The sequence below is a fragment of the Salvelinus sp. IW2-2015 genome, linkage group LG7 (assembly GCF_002910315.2).
Source record: "Salvelinus sp. IW2-2015 linkage group LG7, ASM291031v2, whole genome shotgun sequence".
In the NCBI taxonomy this organism is placed as follows: Eukaryota; Metazoa; Chordata; class Actinopteri; order Salmoniformes; family Salmonidae; genus Salvelinus; species Salvelinus sp. IW2-2015.
In genome coordinates this window covers 9,069,587-9,090,153 of record NC_036847.1, presented here as the reverse complement: position 1 = coordinate 9,090,153, position 20,567 = coordinate 9,069,587, and the positions used below count along the sequence as shown (strand labels likewise).

Sequence of the window (20,567 nt, the reverse complement as noted above, 5' to 3'; positions counted from 1 at the left end):
GCTATCTCGCTGATGTGTGTGTTTAGATTTTTCAGCCTAATGAGGGCTTGCTTCACTGGCAGTGACAGCTCTTTGGATTTTGTATTGAGGGTTAACAGCAACAGATTCCAAATGCAAATGCCACACTTAATCAACTCTTGACCTTTTGTCTGCTTACTTGTGAGGGAATAAAACACACCTGGCCATGGAACAACTGAGTAGCCAATTGTCCAATTACTTTTGGTCCCTTGGATGTAAAAGTCTGCACTTTCAGCTCATATTCATTATTTAATTTCAACTCCAATATGCTGTGGTGGACAGTTAAAACAATAACTTGGTCAATGTCCAAATATTGATGGCCCTGACTGTATGATGTAATGACAGCCAGTTTATGTACTAATCATTTTGCTGTGAACATCTTCCTCAGGTGAAGGATAACGACATTCTTCAGCTGATCTCTGCTGAGGAGCGGAAGCGACAGGAGGTAAGGGACTCTGTTTTGAGTTTACAGCAGGGTCTTTGAGAGTGCCAGCCCTGGGACTCTTTTATTGGTAGTCAGAACACACTATTGTCTAAATATCAAAGTCCACCCGGTATGCTCTCTGTGTGCTAAATGCAGCCACTCCCTCCATTTGTTGGCTAACTTAGTCCCTCCACTCCTGCTGGCTAACCCTGTAATGTCAATAGCACGGTCACCCTTCTCAAAAGTCTTAGAAGCAGCTAGCTGAGTTTCAAACTAGATTTATCAGTGATACATCTTCTGTAAGGCGAATGCGTAAAGCTATAGCTAGCTCCTTAACTATTAGTCCATATATTTTATTGCATTAGTGTCCTTTAAACATTGTAATGTACAGGCATGGCTCTCTATTGTGTATGAATTGGACACGGTCCATTCAAAATGGTAAAAGATGTGTAACATTTTGTTCCCATACAAGTTGGGAACACATAGTAGACATCATTAAAAAGAAACGTTTTCAAAATAGTTTCACCTTTCAGTGACCTTTTTGGTTTCCAAACAAGTGGCCTTTGCATCCCATTCACAATATTATTATCCCATTTAATCCTTTACACATCTTGTAAGGTTGTTTTACTATAATAGTTAACTCTAGGGACGTGTCTGCGAATGAAACAAACGAAATGGCGATGCTACGTTCTCTAACATTGCTGCTGTTTGCTAATTATTGTCGTTAGCAGTATGCATCCAGTTGTATCTTTGAATGCTGATCTGCTCAGACCTTTGTATATGTATACCGCTATATTTGTAAAGACACTAAACAAAAATATAAACGCAACATGTAAGGTGTTGGTCCCATGTTTCATGAGCTGAAATAAAATATCCCAGAAATGTTCCATATACACATGCTTATTTCTCTCATTTTGTGCACACATTTGTTTACATCCCTGTTAGTGAGCATTTTCTCCTTTGCCAAGATAATCCGTGGCAAATCAAGCTGATTTAAACATGATCATTACACAGGTGCACCTTATGCTGGGGACAAAAGGTCACTCTCAAATGTGCAGTTTTGCCACAGATGCCTCAAGTTGAGGGAGCGTGCAATTGGCATGCTGACAGCAGGAATGTCCACCAGAGCTGTTGCCAGAGAATCTMATTTCTCTATAAGCTGCCTCTAACGTCATTTTAGAGACTTTGGCAGTACATCCAACCGGCCTCACAACCGCAGACCATGTGTAACCACGCCATCCCAGGACTTCTACATCCAGCTTCAGGTCTTGACCTGAYTGCAGTTTGAAGTCGTAACTGACTTCAGTGTGCAAATGCTCACCTTCGATGGCCACTGGCATGCTAGAGAAGTGTACTCTTCACGGATGAATCCTGGTTTCAACTGTACTGGTCAGATTGTAGACAGTATGTATGGCGTAGTGTTGGCGAGCGGTTTGTTAATGTTGTGAACAGAGTACCCCATGGTGGGGTTATGATATCGGCAGGTGTAAGCTGCGGACAACTAACACAATTGCATTTTATCGATGGCAATTTGAATGCACAGACATACCGTGATGAGATCCTGAGGCCCATTGTCATGCCATTCATCTGCCGCGATCACCTCATGTTTCAGCATGATAAAGCACGGCCCCATGTCCCAAGGATATTTACGCAATTCCTGGAAGCTGAAAATGTCCCAGTTCTTCCATGGCCTGTATACTCTCCAGACATGTCACTCATTGAGCATGTTTGGGATGCTCTGGATCGACGTGTATAACTGCGTGTTCCAGTTCCCACCAATATCCAGCAACTTCGCACAGCCATTGTGGAATGTTATCTCACTCTTCAATCAACAGCCTGATCAACCTGATCAATGCAAAGGAGATGTCGAGCTGCATGAGGCAAATGGTGGTCACACCAGATACTGACTGGTTTTCTGATCCACACCCCTACCTTTTTTTTAAGGATATCTGTAACCCAACAGATGAATATCTGTATCCAGTCATATGAAATCTATATATTAGGGCTTAATGAATTTATTTCAATTGACTTATTTTCCTTTATATGAACTGTAACTAGGGCTGTTGCGGTGACCATATTACCGCCACACTGGCAGTAATGAGTCATGACCGCAGTAAAATTCCATGTGACTGTTGAATCATGCAATCTCATTTTATGCACTTTGGACATGCTTTGGTAGTACCCAACTTGCTAATGACCTGGTACTCAGGGCTCTATTGTCCCTCTAACCTCTGACATCAATGTAAATGCATTTGAAAATCACATCAAACACTTATCAAAACAGCAGGCCTATAGTACTTTTACAACTCCCCTCACTGTGATGATCAATTTGAAGAAAAAACTTCAACAGCAGGTTGAGACAGTGTAAAACATGTTTTTTTTGTGTGGATGTTTCAAAACCTAACACAATGAAAGACAGCGCTTTCTAAGGTGATTCATTCAAAACCTCCAWATGAGGGCTTATGAGCCCAAGCCCCAAAATATACTCCAAAAACTAACATTCAAGTAATCACGTTTGAGTGTGGACTGTAGTAGTATTATTATTATTATTATGCATACTGGATTGACTGGTTACCTTATGCTACACTCAAATGTCTATACACGAGTCTGGGAAAGAACGTATAGCCCTAGGCGTATAGCCCTAGGTTTGTTGATTGTGCAGGGTTTGCCTACAATTAGCGAATTTGATTTTGAATAGCCTAGTAATAGTTTTTTTWWAAATGAATTGTGACATTACCATAAGCTATACAGAATATCTCACCACCATGCATTTCCATCTCCTCTCCTTTATTCCTTTCTTGAGCGCACAGACGGGCTGTCAAACAGTTTAGTGAAATGTTTCATTGCAAAAACATGTAACTGCGCGACAGGGATATCAGTGGTTGATGCATGTTCTTATATTATTTCTCAGCTGCTCATATTAAGCACATGCTCCGCTATAAAACCGAAGTAGCCTACAAAACAGACTTGCGGAAAAGCCATTCTAAATTACTAATATGTAAAATGATTTTTAAAGACAAGATTACATTGAAAATAGACTGGGTCAAAATATGATAACTTAATTTTTTTTGCTACTTTCTCAAATCATCAATGGCCTATAATCGCATCATTCAGCCCAAAGAATTTCTTAGATCAAAACATATAAGGTTTATCATTTGCAACTAAAGTTGCCGATAACTCAATCTAGCATATAGGACCTGTTTTTCAAATTATCACTTTTACGCTCAACATAGCCACTTCGTACGTGCACTCGCTCTGTAATGGGAAAAATACTCTTTCAATTTTATTCAGTTAAGTTTAATTCTATTCTTCTTACAATAAAATTGTCATGGGACTTATAAGCATATCTTGTCATCTTATGGCACATAGCCAGATAATGTAGGCCAACTCATATTCTGTTCTTCTTAATGTTTCTTTTAACCTGACTAAAATAATGGATTTATTGTGATGTGTATATTAAATTGATTTATTAGACTTTTTTAAATGTAGATGGCACGTAGCAGAAGGCACGTAGCAACTGCTTGTATGTGTGGAGGCTTGTAGATGCTAAACCTGTTTTTGTTAATTAACGGTCAATTTACAGAAACTGGCAGTCTCGTGCATGACAATAACCAGCTTGCCACAGCCCTAACTGTAACTCAGTAAAGTCTTTGAAATTGTTGGGTTTTTAAAATATATTTTTTTCACTAGTGTTCATTGCACAATACAGGTCTTCTTTTTAGGACTCACCCTGCCATATAAGGGGCCTTTTTCCCCCACTGACATTCTCTCATGTGGTTTTGGCAGGCCATCTTTGAGATCATCACCTCAGAGTTCTCGTACCTCCACAGCCTTGGCATCCTGGTGAGGCACTTCAAAGGGAGTGAGGCACTGCGGAAGACCATAACTGCCACAGAGCACCACCACCTCTTCTCCAACATTGCTGTCATCGAAGGTGTCAGCAAAAGGTACTATATTTCTCCGGACTCCAGTTGGAGACTGCTGGGTTAGGATGGTCTCAGTATGAAGGTCACAACATTTCTATCTGGCCTGCAATTGGAATAGTGAGGTTATTTAGTGGCAAATGGGGCTGTGGCCTATATATAGTACCAGTCAAAAGTTTGGACCCACTGACTCATTCAAAGGTTTTTCTTTATTTTTTAAAATTATTTTCTACATTGTAAGAAAATGGTGAAGACATCAAAACTATGAAATAACACATATGGAATCATGTAGTAACCAAAAAAGTGTTAAACAAATCAAAATATATTTGAGATTCTTCAAAGTAGCCACCCTATGTCTTGATGACAGCTTTGCACACTGTTGGCATTCTCAGTTGTGTTGGCGCAGGTACAGCCAACTAGCACAATTTATATTGTCAAAGCGATACACTATATCGTCATAAATAATATCCCGATATGTAACTATCGATTTATTTGTATCACCAATGCATAATAGTCAGAGCTGAGCAGTTGGCTGAAGCACACGCATATCTGGACTAGGCTAGCACTAGGAGATCTCACCATAAGCATCAAATTCCACAAACCGAGCAGCTGGAGGCATTCAGAAGTGCAGGCTGAGGCTGAAACAACATATTCCTTGACCCTCAGCTTTAGGTTGTTGTTGGTCAGTCAAGTCATTACTTATGTGACTTTGATGGTGGAAATCATTATTTCAGTTATCTTGCTCGATCTCTGAGAAACTACAGGCCATCTAAAGAGTGAATTTGCATCTTATCTGAGGTTCAATGAAAGCTAGCAGACCTGGCTCTTCTAGCTAGGACTAGTAACAGACATACCTAGAGCAAAATGATTGATGTTATCAATGTTTTGGAAATGCTTGTATGGACAAACATTGACACAACATTGAAACATCTGTGAATAAAAAAATCTGTTAGTAATTAAATACTGTACTGTTATTCCCATTTTAGATTTGGTTGTTTGCCCAGCTTAAAGGTTCACAATGGGTTCATTTAGGCTGCCTTTAAACAGCTGGCCCAATTCTGATATCTCTTTCACTAATTGGTCTTTTGACCGATMAGCTCTGAACAAGATCTGATGTGATTGGTCAACAGACCAATTGGTGGGATATAAGATCAGAATGGGCTGCCTGTGTAAACGCAGCCTCCGATGGAATTTGAACAGGAGCAAGTCTCCTGGAAGGACTCACGGAACGTGTTTAGACACGCTGGCTCAACCGGTTCTACTGCCTAGTAGGTCAGGTTGTATTCAGCAGCGCTTAATAATGTTGCGTTCAAGGCTACATTGTTATTGTTTGTTACTGCTGCTTTTTGAATGAAAATTGATCTAGTCAATGGCAAATGCACAAATCGTTATGCGGCTGCCCACAGTTAAAATTGAATGGAAAGTGCGCAGTTCTAATGAAACTGATGGGTGGAACTTGTCTTGACAGGGTTTGCTCGACTATCGTGTGGGAGTGTGTGACATTGCTGCTTCAGTTGAGCTGTTGTTTTGGGTGTCAGTTTACTCAAGGTTTGTCAGCAAAAAATGAGTCCCTGTAATGGGTGGGGCTGGAAGTAACAACTGTAGCTTTACTATCTACTGGCACATTGGAATTGTACTATTAGAAGCTAGGGCTGGGTGAAAAAAATATTGGACGGTTTGACGGTGTTTTTAGTTGTTGAATAATAAGTTCTACATTTGCTTTATGAGTGGTGAGTGATCCTAGGGTGGCAGAACACACATTCTAAGTGATTTCAATGAGCCTTTCTGCATTCTGATCGTTTTATACTCTTCAATTCAACTTCAACCAAAACAAATTTCAGCACTCACTTTTCTGCACTCAATAGCAGTGGTGGAAAAAGTACACAATTGTCCTACTTGAGTAAAAGTAAAGATGCCTTAATAGAAAATGACTCGAGTGAAAGTCACCAAGTAAAATACTACTTGAGTAAAAGTATTTGGTTTGAAATATACTTAAGTATCAAAAGTAAGTGTAAAATAATTTCAAATTCCTTATATTAAGCAAACTAGATGGCACCATTTTTATTTGTTTTAATTTACGGATAGCCAGGGGCACACTCAGACATAATTTACAAACAAAGCATTTGTGTTTAGTGAGTCCTCCAGATCAGAGGCAGTAGATGACCAGGGATGTTCTCTTGACAAGTGTGTGTGAATTGGACAATTTTCCTGGTCTGCTAAGCATTCAAAATGTAACAAGTACTTTTAGGTGTCAGGGAAAATGTATGGAGTTAAAAGTAGGATATTTTCTTTGGGAATGTTGTGAAGTAAAAGTTGTCAAGAAATATTAAAGTACAGATGCCAAAAAAAAAACGACTTAAAWRGTACTTGAACATAAGTACTTTACACCACTGCTCAATTGAAATAATTTCCACACTGCCACGTAGGGCTGCACGATATGGGCAAATAATCTAGGATTTATTTTTAACCAAATGTTGCGATTTGACTTGCGAATTAGAGCAAAACTGTTGGACTCATGGAAATAGAATCACTATTCTATAATACAGTGTTTGAGATGACAACGAATTAAAATGCCAGGGAGGAGTTATTGTGACAGGATAGGAACTTAAGTGTTTCCTAGGGGACCCTATAAGCTTTGGCTACATTGGATGTTTTCTCTTAGCTACTTCATGTAGCTAACATGTTCTTGCTTTGCATATTTTTCTTTGATTTAGAAGACACTGTTGCACAAACAACATGCTGATTTTAGGTCTACACCATCAGGCTGTATTAGCTAGCTATGTTTGCTCTTACTCAGTACATTTATTAGCTAGCTATTAGCATTAGCGGCTAACAATTAGCGACTCACAAGATTTAGGGCAACTTGCTAAGGAAAAGACAAACTAGCAGTGTCATTATAGAACGCTAGTGGATTTATATTAAGAAGTAAAGTGAAAACAGCATTGTTGTCGTCATGTGCAGCATTGCCCATGCAGACTGAACGCAAATGTCTCGTGGTTGAGGAACATCAAATGCGCTCCTTGAGTGACAGGGGGCGTGCCTAGGTCTGTGTGCAAAGCGGCACTGAGCGAAAGAGTGGAGAGATGACTCAAGTTTATTTAACTAGGCAAGTCAGTTAAAAACATTATTTACAATGATGGCCTAGGAACAGTGGGTTAACTGCCTTGTTCAGGGGCAGAACGACACGTTATTTTTTTTATTTTTTTTACCTTGTCAAGGATTCGATCTAGAAAACTTTCGGTTACTGGCCCAACACTCTAACCGCTAGGCTACCTGCCGCTCCAAGTAGCGAAGTAAAGTATACATGGCGTATATCACATTTAACAAACCAAACATTCAAATACCGGTATAGAAGTTAAAGTAAAAATCCAAACCATCCTTCCATTTCCGGTATATCATAAAATACGGTATACCGCCCAGCCCTATAAGTAATACATCATTGTCCTTACTAGCTTAGCTAATTGTGTTTTGATTTCTTTGAATGCTTTCCTGGCTCACATTTAGAGTAGTAGATTGTGTTATTTTCATTAATGAGCACTCTGAGATAGTGGAACATACATTTTATTACCACCTTATGCCTTTTTGAAAGTGGACAAACAACTGTTTTTACATTTGCTATCTCCAATATCGGTTCACGACCAAATAAAATCAATGTCCCCCCTCCCTCCACCCAAGGATGGAGTTTGGGGAGACCCTGCATTATGACAAGCTATCAGTCTCAGGTATTGAACTGTAAAAGTCTAAGCAATCAAAAGATCACAAGCGCCATTTTCAGGGCAGCACTAAGAGGTCAATTACAACCTTTGTGCAATGCTGCTGCTGGCTGCGCTTGGAATATTCTGCACGTAACTGCCTTAGTCACCTCGGTTATTATTAAACGGCTGCTCCGGTACAGTAGMTCTTATCATGGTTAGAGGGAAGGGAGCAGTTATGCATGTGTTCTGTTCTCGACAGGTTTTTTGACGACCTTGAAAGGCGTCACCATCACAACGTGGTGATCCAGGACATCAGCGACATAGTGCAGAACCACGCCGCCCACCACTTTGAGCCCTACATCGTGTACTGCTCCAACGAGACCTTCCAGCAGAGGACGCTGCAGAAGCTGCTGTGAGTAGGGGACAAATTAAGGGCCTTGTTCGAATACTTCAGAAATGCATCCTTCCTTCAAGTACAGATCTGTAAGAGATTGGTGAGAGTACACCTATCCAATCAAACTAATTCAGCTCTGTGATTACATCAAGTAAAGTTGAAAAGAAGTATGCATTTCTGAAGTAATCGAACAGGGCCAGTAACAGAATCCTTGATTTTAAAATCCTTTTAACATGCATCCCTTTGTCCTCCTTTCCTTAAAGTAATCAAATCACCAAATCTAAATGGTTGGATAAATGAAAATTAAATTTTCCCACTACGTAGGTTATACCAATCCAGTCATGTCCGATCAGTGATTGGGATAAGTATTAAAGGATAATGAAATGTTGATATGATTCAAACATGATATATTGGCTTCCTTCATCTTCTCTCCTCTCCTTGTGTGTGTCTCTCTCAGAACGAGCAACACTGCTTTTAAGGAGGTGCTGAAACGGATTGAGGGGAGTGGCGAGTCTCAAGGCCTGCCCATGATCTCCTTCCTCATCCTTCCAATGCAGAGAGTCACCCGGCTCCCGCTGCTATTAGATGTAAGTCCCTCACGATTCCTCTATGATGGGAGTCAACAGGTGAATCCCAAAAGTCTGTCTTGATTCCACGCATCCTCCTTTTCAAAACGTCAAGGGTAAGCGAGGAGGAAATTAGGTGTTTTCCTCTGATCTCGTAATGTCCCTAAAGGAGAGAGCTCCGTGAGATTCAAACATTGCTGAATTACACTGCAGAGAGGCCTTGGGCGCACCCTAATGGAGAGATTTGACACCAGACGAATAATAGTCAAAGCCCTGTCACTGGTATAGGAAAGGGTTGTCCTACTCCAGTCCTGGAGAGTGCTGCTGGGTCTGCAGGCTTTTGCTCAACACCAACACTCATTATTCAACTAATTGTTTAGTTGATTATTTGAAACCGATGCGTTAGTGTTGGGCACCCTGTACATCCACAGGACCAGCATTGGAAACCCCTGTTGTAGAGGGATTGGGTATCCTTACGGACAGGAGTCTCTCCTGTCGACGTGACCCGACTAGGCTACTACTATAGGGCCTAGAGGTATTCATTGTTCTATAAGCATATTCCCAGGGTAAACCAGTTGCGACGTCTGGCATCCAGGGGTTGAAATCCGGATGGGCAATAGTAGGTGGTTTTGTAGTATTTGGGAGAGCTTCCCTTCCCCAACCTCATCCATCTCTCTCTCCCAACCAGACGATCTGTCAGAAAACTCTAGACACAACGGCGGAACACTTTGCTGCAGCGTGGGCCCTGAAGGCCATCAGTAAGGTAGGCTGCTCCACAAACCCTGCATGTTCATTGTTTCGTCCGTCCTCCAACATTTCTAAATGTCGACCTTTTTGAACGCTTCACAGGCCCGCAACAGACATCCATTTTGATTTGTCATATTGTTCTATACATCTAACTTAATCGTGCATGGTGTATTGTTGGTATGTTGCAGTACTGCTACAGCTGTACCCTGGCGCTGTAGCAACTTACAGTGCATTCGGAATGTATTCAGACCCCTTGACTTTTCCACATTTTGTTACGTTACAGCCTTATTCTAAAATGGATTGAATAGTTTTTTTTCTCAATGTACACACAATACCCCATAATGACAAAGAAAAATGGGTATTTAGACATTTTTGCAATGTATTAAAAATAAACTGAAATTACATTTACATAAGTATTCAGACCCTTTACTGAGTAATTTGTTGAAGCACCTTTGGCAGCGACTACAGCCTCAAGTCTTCTTGGGTATGACTCTACAAGCTTGGCACACCTGTATTTGGGGAGTTTCTTCCATTCTTCTCTGCAGATCCTCTCAGGTTGGATGGGGAGCGTCGCTACACAGCTATTTTCAGGTCTCCAGAGATGTTCAAGACCGGGCTCTGGCTGGGCCACTCAATGACTTTCAGAAACTTGTCCTGAAGCCACTGCTGTGTGCTTAGTGTCGTTGTCCTGTTGGAAGGTGAACCGTTGCCCCAGTCTGAGGTCCTGAGCACTCTGGAGCAAGTTCTCTGTACTTTGCTCCGTTCCTCTTTCCCTTGATCCTGACTAGTCTCCCAGTCCCTGCCGCTGAAAAACATCCCCACAGCATGATGCAGCCACCACCATGCTTCACCGTAGGGATGGTGCCAGGTTTCCTCCAGATGTGACGCTTGGCATTCTGGCCAAAGAGTTTAATCTTGGTTTCATCAGACCAGAGAATYTTGTTTTCATGTTAAGTTCTGGTGGAGTGCTGCAGAGATAGATGTCCTGTAAGGTTCTCCCATCTCCACAAAGGAACTCAGGAGCTCTGTCAAAGTGACCATCAGCTTCTTGGTCACCTCCCTGACCAAGGCTCTTCTCCCTCAATTGCTCAGTTTGGTCGGGCGGCCAGCTCTAGGAAGAGTCTTGGTGGTTCCTAACTTCTTCCATTTAATAATGATGGAGGCCATTGTGTTCTTGGAACTTCAATGCTGCATAAATATTTTTTTGTACCTTTCCCCAGATTTGTGCCTTGACACAATACTGTCTCTGAGCTCTACAGATAATTCCTTCAACCTCATGACTCGATTTTTGCTCTGACATRCACTGTCAACTGTGGGACCTTTTTATATAGACAGTTGTGTGTGCCTTTCCAAATCATGTCCAATCAACTGAATTTAACACAGGTGGACTCCAAGTTGTGGAAACATCTGAAAGATGATCAATGGAAACCGGATGCACCGGAGCTCAATTTTAAGTCTCATAGCAAAGGGTCTAAATACTTATGTAAATAAGGTATTTCTGCTAATAAAGTGGCAAATTCTAAACCTGTTTTTGCTTTGTCATTATTGGATATTGTGTGTAGATTGAGCTTTTATTTAATTAACTCAGAAAAAAAAGAAACGGCCCTTTTTCAGGACCCTGCCTTTCAAAGATAATTTGTAAGAATCCCAAACTTCACAGATCTTCATTGTAAAGGGTTTAAACACTGTTCCCCATGCTTGTTCAATTAACCATAAACAATTAATGAACATGCACCTGTGGAACGGTCGTTAACACACTTAACAGCTTACAGACGGTAGGCAATTAAGGTCACAGTTATGGAAACTTAGGACACTAAAGAGTCCTTTCTACTGACTCTGAAAATCACCAAAAGAAAGATGCCCAGGGTCCCTGCTCATCTGCGTGAATGTGCCTTAGGCATGCTGCAAGGAGGCATGAGGACTGCAGATGTGGCCAGGGCAATAAATTGCAATGTCCGTACTGTGAGACACCTAAGACGGCGCTATAGGACGGCCAGCTGATCGTCCTCGCAGTGGCAGACCACGTGTAACAACAGATGCACAGGATCGGTACATCCGAACATCACAGCTGCGGGACAGGTACAGGATGGTAACAACTGCCCGAGTTAAACCAGGAACACACAATCCCTCCATCAGTGCTCAGACTGTCCGCAATAGGCTGCACTGAGGGCTTGTAGGTCTGTTCTAAGGCAGGTCTTCACCGGCAACAACGTCGCCAATGGGCTCAAACCCACCATCGCTGGACCAGGCAGGACTGGCAAAAAGTGCTCTCCACTTACGAGTTGCGTTTTTTTTGTCTCACCAGGGATGATGGTCGGATTCACATTTATCGTTGAAGGAATGAGCGTTACACCGAGGCCTGTACTCTGGAGCGGGATCGATGTGGAGGGTCCGTCATGGTCTGGGGCGTAAATTTTTTACATTTTAAATTTTATTTTACCTTTTTAACTAGGCAAGTCCGTTAAGAACAAATTCTTATTTTCAATAATGGCCTAGGAACAACTGCCTTGTTCAGGGGCAGAATGACAGATTTTTACCTTGTCAGCTCGGGGATTCGATTTTGCAACCTTTCGGTTACTAGTCCAACGCTCTAACCACTAGGCTASTTGCCGCCCCAGGCCATGTGTGTCACAGCATCATCAGACTGAGCTTATTGCAGGCAATCTCAACGCTGTGCGTTACAGGGAAGACATCCTCCTCCCTCATGTGGTACCCTTCCCGCAGGCTCCTCCTGACATGACCCTCCAGCATGACAATGTGACCATGTTTGTTCTGTGCATGAATTCCTGCAAGACCGGAATGTCAGCGTTCTGACATTGGTGTGGTGTGGCCACCAGTTGCATTGACTGTTACTTTTGATTTTGACCCGTCCCCCTTTGTTCAGGGACACATTATTCCATTTGTTAGTCACATGTCTGTGGAACTTGTTCAGTTTGTCTCAGTTGTTGAATCTTGTTGCTCATAAATATTTACACGTTAAGTTTGCTGAAAATTAACACAGTTGACAGTGAGAGGACATTTTTCTTTTATTTGCTGAGTTTACATTTTAGAATAAGGCTGTAATGTAACAAAGTGGAAAAAGTCCAGGTCTGAATGCACAGTACATTTCCTTTGCTGTGTGTTGGATTACTGAGCATTGTGCAACCAAAATAGATCTAAGTAAAATGTATTACTTTTGTTACATGTGTTCTCATCCCATCAGTTGGTGAATAGCTGCAACAACGGAGCAAGGCGAATGGAGAGGACGGAACAGATGTACACTATTCAGAAGCAGATGGAGTTTGGCAAGATCAAGGTACGGCCAAGCAGACCTTCACTCACAGCTCTACATTTCAAGATACATTTTTGTTTGTCTTGTTAGCTTTTTTTACCAGTTTATTTATACTTATTGTTTGAGCCATCTTATTTTAAATGTGTTGTGACCGAGTACCTTTTTYAATTAATAAAATAAACCTGAATCTGTCCTCAGCCTTTCCCACTGGTGTCGTCATCACGGTGGCTGCAGAAGCGCGGGGAGCTGGCCGTCTGCACTGAGGAGCTCAGTATCTTCTGGAAGGCCTTCAGCCACAGGAGCTACTACCTGTTCCTCTTCAACGACGTGCTCATCGTCACCAAAAAGAAGAGGTGAGAGAGCCTCAGCCTTTGACAATACCAATCTTTATGGGCTGAGATTAAAAGTTAAATGCAGTTTGATGTCGGCGCAATGTGGTTTGATTTTTAATTCTGGCCTCCGTCCATAAAACATTTGTCCCAGGGCGTATTCTAGCAACATGGGGGGGTTTGAGTAGGGCCAGCTGTGACCTGTCATGGAAGGTAGGAGAGGATAGAGGGAGGGAAAATGTTGCTGAGCATGCCTGGGATTCCTAGAACCCCCTTACACCATGTCTGTTCAGCAGACTCCAGTCAGCATGTGTGTGTGTCCATGCCCCTGAGTTAGAAGGCTATATCCATGTCAACGGTGAGAGGAAGCGATATGCCAGTGTGCTGGTGTCATGTTCAAAACTGTGTCTCGAGGCAATCTTACAATCTTCTTCAGGTCACAATGACTGTCGAGAGAAGCCTGGTCCCAGATCTGTTTGTGCTTTTGCCTACTCCGTAGTCATGCCAACTGTTGGATCTTAGAGCAAGACAATAACCCCAAGCACTAATCAAAATCTACAAAAATGGTTAATTGACCACAAAATCAACATTTTGTAATGGTAATCTGTCTCCGGACTTGTACCCCAATTGAAAACCTATGGTTTTAATTGAAGAGAGCAGTTCATAAGTGCAGAGGAAGGATGTCAAGGATCTGGAAAGATTCTGTATGGCGGAATGTTCTAATTTCAACACAATGTCTTCTCTAATCTCACAACCTTTTAGCAAAAGTCTGTTTTTATCCTCATGAGGGGAGTGTGCTAGAGTATTGAAAAGGGGTGGCAATTTTTAACCCCCTGATTTAAAAAAATATATATATAATAATTTTTTTATGACTTGTGAAATTGTATCAGTATAATATACTACTTTTTTTTTGCCCATCTTTATCAAGGGTGCTAATAATTATAGACCTGACTGTATACAGTACAGTTTGGACACCAACTCATTCAAGGGTTTTTCTTTATTTTTTTTTACTGTTTTCTACATTGTAGAATAATAGTGAAGACAAACTATGAAATAACACATGGAATCATGTAGTAACCAAAAAAATAGTTTAACAAATCAAAACATATTTGAGTAGCCACCCTTTCCCTTGATGACTGCTTTGCACACTGTTGGCATTCTCTGAACCAGCTTCATTAGTTAGTCCATAATGAATTTGAGCCAATCAGTTGTAGGGTTGGAATACAGATGGCCCTATTTGGTAAAAGACCAAGTCCATATTATGGCAAGAACAGCTAAAATAAGCAAAGCGAAACGACAGTCCGTTACTTTAAGACATGAAGATCAGTCATTCTTTCAAAACTTTTAACGTTTCTTTAAGTGCAGTCGCAAAAACCATCAAGCACTATGATGAAACTGGCTCTCATGAGGCCCGCCACAAGAAATGAGGACCCAGAGTTACCTCTGCTGCAGAGGATGTTCATTAGAGTTAACTGCATCTCGGATTGCAGCCCAAATAAATGCTTCAGAGTTCAAGTAACAGACACATTTCAAAATCAACTGTTCAGGAGGAGACTGTGTGAATCAGGCCTTCATGGTCGAATTGCTGCAAAGAAACCAGTACTAAAGGACACCAATAAGAAGAGACTTGCTTGGGGCAAGAAACACAAGCATTGGACATTAGCCCGACGGAAATCTGTGCTTTGGTCTTGAGTCCAAATTTGAGATTTTTGGTTCCAAACGTCGTCTTTGTGAGACGAGGAGTAGGTGAACGGATGATCTACACATGTGGTGTGATGGTGTCGGGGTGCTTTGCTGGTGACTCTGTCAGTGATTTTATTTAGAATTCAAGGCACACTTAACCAGCATGGCTACCACATCATTCTGCAGCGATACGCCATCCCATCTGGCTTGGGATTAGTGGGACTATCATTTGTTTTTTAACAGGACAATGACCCAAAACACCTCCAGGCTGTGTAAGGTCTATTTGAACAAGGAGAGTGATGGCGTACTGCGACCTGGCCTCCACAATCACCTGACCTAGACAATCACCTGACCTCAACCCAATTGGGATGAGTTGGACCGCAGAGTGAAGGAAAAGCAGCCAACAAGTGCTCAGCATCTGTGGGAACTCCTTCAAGACTGTTGGAAAAGCATTCCAGGTGACTACCTCATGAAGCTGGTTGAGAGAATGCCAATAGTGTGCAAAGCTGTCAAGGCAAAGGGTGGTGACTTTGAAGAATCTAAAATATATATATATTTTGTTTTAACACTTTTCAGACTACTACATGGTTCCATACGTGTTGTTTCATAGTTTTCTCAGCCTATTACTCTACAATGCAGAAAATTGTTTAAAAAATGAAACCCTTGAATGAGTTGGTGTCTAACTTTTGACTGGTACTGTGTGTGGTGATATTATACATGCATGTACAGGATATGTTTCAAACACACATGAACATGTAATTCGTGTGTCCAGTGACGAGAGCTATGTGGTGATGGACTATGCCACGCTGGTGAATGTGGAGGTGGAATCGGCGGAGGAGATGGAGGGACGGACATCACCACCCGCCAAGGGAGGCTCCGCCCACCTGTCTCTGCGGCTGCTGATGTCGAGGAACAGCGAGGGGAGACCGGAGGAGATCGCTCTGGYCGCTGAGTCCAGGTATCACTAGCTCTTTCACTCTCATTCAGTCCAATACGTGTCAACAACTGGTTACAGGCATGTATGAGTCATTTTTTTAAAGTCTTAAGGCTTATGTTATCAGAATTGTATTTAGTCAGGGTCATCATAAGGCAGTTGTTCATGATAAGTCTTAACGCATATACAGTGCATTTGTCAAGTACTCTTCCCTTTTTCCACATTTTGTTACATTACAGCCTTATTCTAAAATTGTGACAAAGCAAAAACAGTTTTTTAGGAAAGGGGGGTACCTAGTCAGTTGCCCAACTGATGGTTCTTCCGCATTTAACCCAACCCCTCTGAATCAGGTGTGGGGGGCTTTTTAGAAATGTTTGCAAATGTATTCCAACAAAACAAACACCTTATTTACATAAGTATTCAGACCCTATGCTATGAGACTTGCAATTGATCTMCGGTGCATCCTGTTTCCATTGATCATCCTTGAGATGTTTCTACAACTTGATTGGAGTCCATTTGTTGTAAATGCAACTGACTGGACATGATTTGGAAAGGCACACACCTGTCTACATAAAGTCCCACAGTTGACAGTGCATGTCAGAGTAAAAATCAAGTCATGAGGTTGAAGGAATTTTCTGTTGGGCTCAGTGACAGGATTGTGTCAAGGCACAGATCTGGAGAAGGGTACCAAAAAATGTATGCAGCATTGAAGTTCCCCAAGAACACAAAGGCCTCCATTCTTAAATGGAAGAAGTTTGGAACAACCAAGAGCTGGCCGCCCAGCCAAACTGAGCAATCGGGGGAGAAGGGCCTTGGTCAGGGAGGGGGCCAAGAACCTGATGGTCACTCTGATAGAGTTCCAGAGTTCCTCTGTGGAGATGGGAGAACCTTCCAGAAGACCAACCATCTCTGCAGCATTCCACCAATCAGGCTTTTATGGTAGCGTGGCCAGACTGAAGCCACCCTTCAGTAAAAGGCACATGACAGCCCGCTTGAAGTTTGCCAAAAGGCATCTTAAGGACTCTGACCATGAGAAACAAGATTCTCTGTTCTGATGAAACCAAGATTGAACTCCTTGGCCTGAATACCAAGTGTCACATCTGGAGGAAACCTGGCACCATCCCTACAGTGAAGCATGGTGGCAGCATGCTGTGGGGATGTTTTTCAGCAGCAGGGACTGGGAGACTAGTCAGGCTCGAGGGAAAGCTTAACGGAGCAAAGTACAGAAAGATCCTTGATAAACTTGCTCCGGACCTCTGACTGGGGTGAACGTTCACCTTCCAACATGACAACGACCCCAAGCACACAGCCAAGACAACACAGAAGAGGCTTGGGGAAAGTCGCTCTGGATAAGAGCGTCTGCTAAATGACGTAAATGTAAATGTAAGTCTCTGAATGTCCTTGAGTGGCCCAGTCAGAGCCTGGACTTGAACCCGATCAAGCATCTCTGGCGAGACCTGAAAATAGCTGTGCAGCGACGCTCCCCATCCAGCTATGTAGACTTTAATTTCGTCACTTCCTGTTGTACGAGGAAGAGCTCGGTTTTGTTTGTTTAAAAGTATATTGGAAAGTTCTTGGTAGCTACCTAGCTTATATTGGTTCCCGCGACGCAGTTGGCATCAGTTGCTGGGACTGCTTGTATTGTTCCAGTGATCCTGCCGACTAAGGACGGGTCTGAGGAGCTATTTGGCGTCGCTGCTAGCTAGCTGGACGTCAAGCTAGTGCAGTGTTCTTGAACGCAGCCCGCGACGCGGTTAGCCATTGTGGCTGGGACTGCAGATTGTCCTGGGTTTGTGACTGTAGATCCCTGATGTTTTCAATTTTCCCTGTGACCTGCCCTTTCTGGAACTGCGAGGAGTAACAGCCTAACATACGTTGCTAGCTACCATGACAAGGACCAAAGCCGGCGGGAGTACCGTTGAGGACAGTGCCAGTGGTGTCTCTCTATCACACGTGAAGGATCTTTTAAACGAACAAAAAGAGACATATAAGCAGTTGTTACAACAAGAAAATAGTTTCAAGTGTTTTGTCCAAATACTCGTCGATTCTACTAATAAAAGAATGGACGACCTGACCAGAGGTCCAGGACCTGAAGAACAGTTTGCAGTTCTCCCAGGGTACGAGTTGAAACAGGAGAACGGCAAGATGACAGCAATCTGTAAGTCATTTTAGAGAGGACATTAGTTCTGTGCGTGAATCCATGTTAACAATGACAGCTAACAATGACAACACAGGACTGGTAAACCCACCACCGGCCGATTGTGGTGAAATTCCTGAGGTTCAAGAACAAGGTAGCTGTTCTGGAAAGAGCCAAGAGCTGGAGAGGAACGTATATCTTCCTCAACGAGGACTATCCTGAAGCTGTGCGCCAGAGGAAAGCACTGATCCCAGCCATGAAAGGTGCCAGAGTTGCGTACATCCGCTACAACAGGCTCATTGTCCACCCTCCCTCCAGAAGCCGGCATGTGATGAGAGCCTAGCCTATGGGTTCGTAACCCCGCAGCGCACGCACACACAAATTGATTAATGGACTGCTGAATGTGGTTTTTTCTTTTATGTATTGCTTGGTCTCTCTGATAAGCTACTCAGGAAAGGGCTGAAAATGGCCCATATCAATATATGTAGTCTTAGAAATAAGGTTCATGAAATCAATAACTTGCTAACATCAGAACATTCACATTAGACATTTCTGAGACTCACTTAGATAATTAATTTGGTACATCAGTAGCAATACAAGGATATAATATTCATAGAAGAGACAGAAATGCTGATGAGGGAGAAGTTGCTGTATATATTCAGAGCCATATTCCTGTAATGCTTAGAGAAAATCTTTGTGTTTATTGACGTGTTGTGGTTGCAGGTTCACATGGCACATCTAAAGCCTTTTTCTTTTGGGGTGTTGCTATAGGCCACCAAGTACTAACAGTCAGTATCTAAATAATGTGTCAAATGCTTGATAGTGTATGTGATGTAAACAGAGGTATACTTTCTTGGGGACCTGAATAGTGACTGGTTTTCATCAAGCTGTCTGCTCAAGAGGAAGCTTATCACTGTAACCAGTGCCTGTAATCTGGTTCAGGTTATTAATCAACCTACCAGGGTGTTTACAAACACTACAGGAACAAGATGATCCACATGTATTGATCACATCTTTAGTAATGCTGTAGAACTTTGTCCTAAATCTATATCCGTACCCATTTGATGCAGTGATCACAATATAGTGGCGATCTAGGAAAGCCAAAGTTCCAACAGGTGGGCCTAAAATAGTGTATAAGAGATCATACAAAAGATTTTGCTGTGGATATTAAAAATATTTGTGGGTCTGATGTGATTAATGAGGAGCATCCAGACGCTGCACTTGATGAATTTATGAAATTGCTTCTTCCAATTACTGATAAACGTGCACCTGTTAAGAAACTGACTGTTAGAACTGTTAAGGCTCCATGGATCGATGAGGAATTGAAAAACTGTATGGTTGACATCTGACTGGTTTACTTACTGCAAATTGAGATTGTGACTAAAGTCAACAAAAAGAAGAAACTGTTATGAAGCCAAGATCAATGATATAAAGAATGATGGAAAAAACTTGTACTTGAAATTATGGGCAGAAAGACATTCAACTCCATCTTTTGTCGATGGCTTATTCATCACAAAACCATTTGATGTTGCCAATTATTTTAATTATTATTTCATTGGCAAACTTAGGCAGGAAATGCCCACGACAAACAGTGAGCAATTATATTCATGCATAAAAAAATACATGTAATAATGAAAGAGAAAGTTAGTGTAGGAGAGGTGGAAAAATCATTGACAATTTAGGCTTGGCTATAGTCAGCCACCATCCTCCGTAGCTTTCCATCTGTCATATTTTTAATCGGAGCCTAGAGGAAAGTCTTTGTCCTCAGGCCTGGAGGGAAGCCAAAGTAATTCCGCTACCCAAGAGTGGTAAAGCGGCCTTTACTGGTTCTAACAGCAGATCTTTTTTTGACCAAATACAATGTTATTTCGCTGTAAACAAATTAACAGACTTTCAGCATGCTTATAGAGAAGGGCACTCAACATGTACTGCACTGACACAAATGACTGATGATTGGTTGAAATGTATATTATTGACCATAACCTGTTGAGAACTTAAGCGCTATGGGATTTCAACCTCTGGAATATCGTTGATTCAGAGCTATCTATCTAATAGAACTCAAAGGGTTTTCTTTAACGGAAGCGTTTCTAATGTCAAACATGTAAAGTGTGGTGTACTGCAGGGCAGCTCTCTAGGCCCTCTACTCTTTTCTATGTTTACCAATGACCTGCCACTGGCATTAACAAAGCCACATGTATGCTGATGATTCAACCATATACGTATCAGCAACCACAGCTAATGAAGTCACTTAAACCCTTAACAAATAGTTGCAGTCTGTTTTGGAATGGGTGACCAGTAATAAACTGGTCCTGAACACCTCTAAAACTAAGAGCATTGTATTTGATACATCATTCCTTAAAACTTCTTGACGCACGGATCCCTTTAGCGGGATCATTTTCATAAACAACCGCTGAATTGCAGAGCGCCAAATAAAATAAAAAATGCT

At 42.0% G+C, this 20,567-nt stretch overlaps 1 protein-coding gene across 2 annotated transcripts in view; it reads left to right on the top strand.

The window, feature by feature from the left end:
* The window catches only part of arhgef16 (Rho guanine nucleotide exchange factor (GEF) 16), a 36,082-nt gene that overhangs the window by 10,452 nt on the left and 5,063 nt on the right, over positions 1-20,567 (top strand). For both annotated transcript variants that reach the window (XM_023990906.2, XM_070444413.1), the window contains exons 5-12: positions 407-463; positions 4,229-4,389; positions 8,320-8,472; positions 8,912-9,041; positions 9,709-9,783; positions 12,970-13,062; positions 13,237-13,391; positions 15,823-16,008. In XM_023990906.2, coding sequence (XP_023846674.1) covers positions 407-463; positions 4,229-4,389; positions 8,320-8,472; positions 8,912-9,041; positions 9,709-9,783; positions 12,970-13,062; positions 13,237-13,391; positions 15,823-16,008 — 1,010 coding nt within the window. The remainder of the gene's footprint in view (positions 1-406; positions 464-4,228; positions 4,390-8,319; positions 8,473-8,911; positions 9,042-9,708; positions 9,784-12,969; positions 13,063-13,236; positions 13,392-15,822; positions 16,009-20,567) is intronic.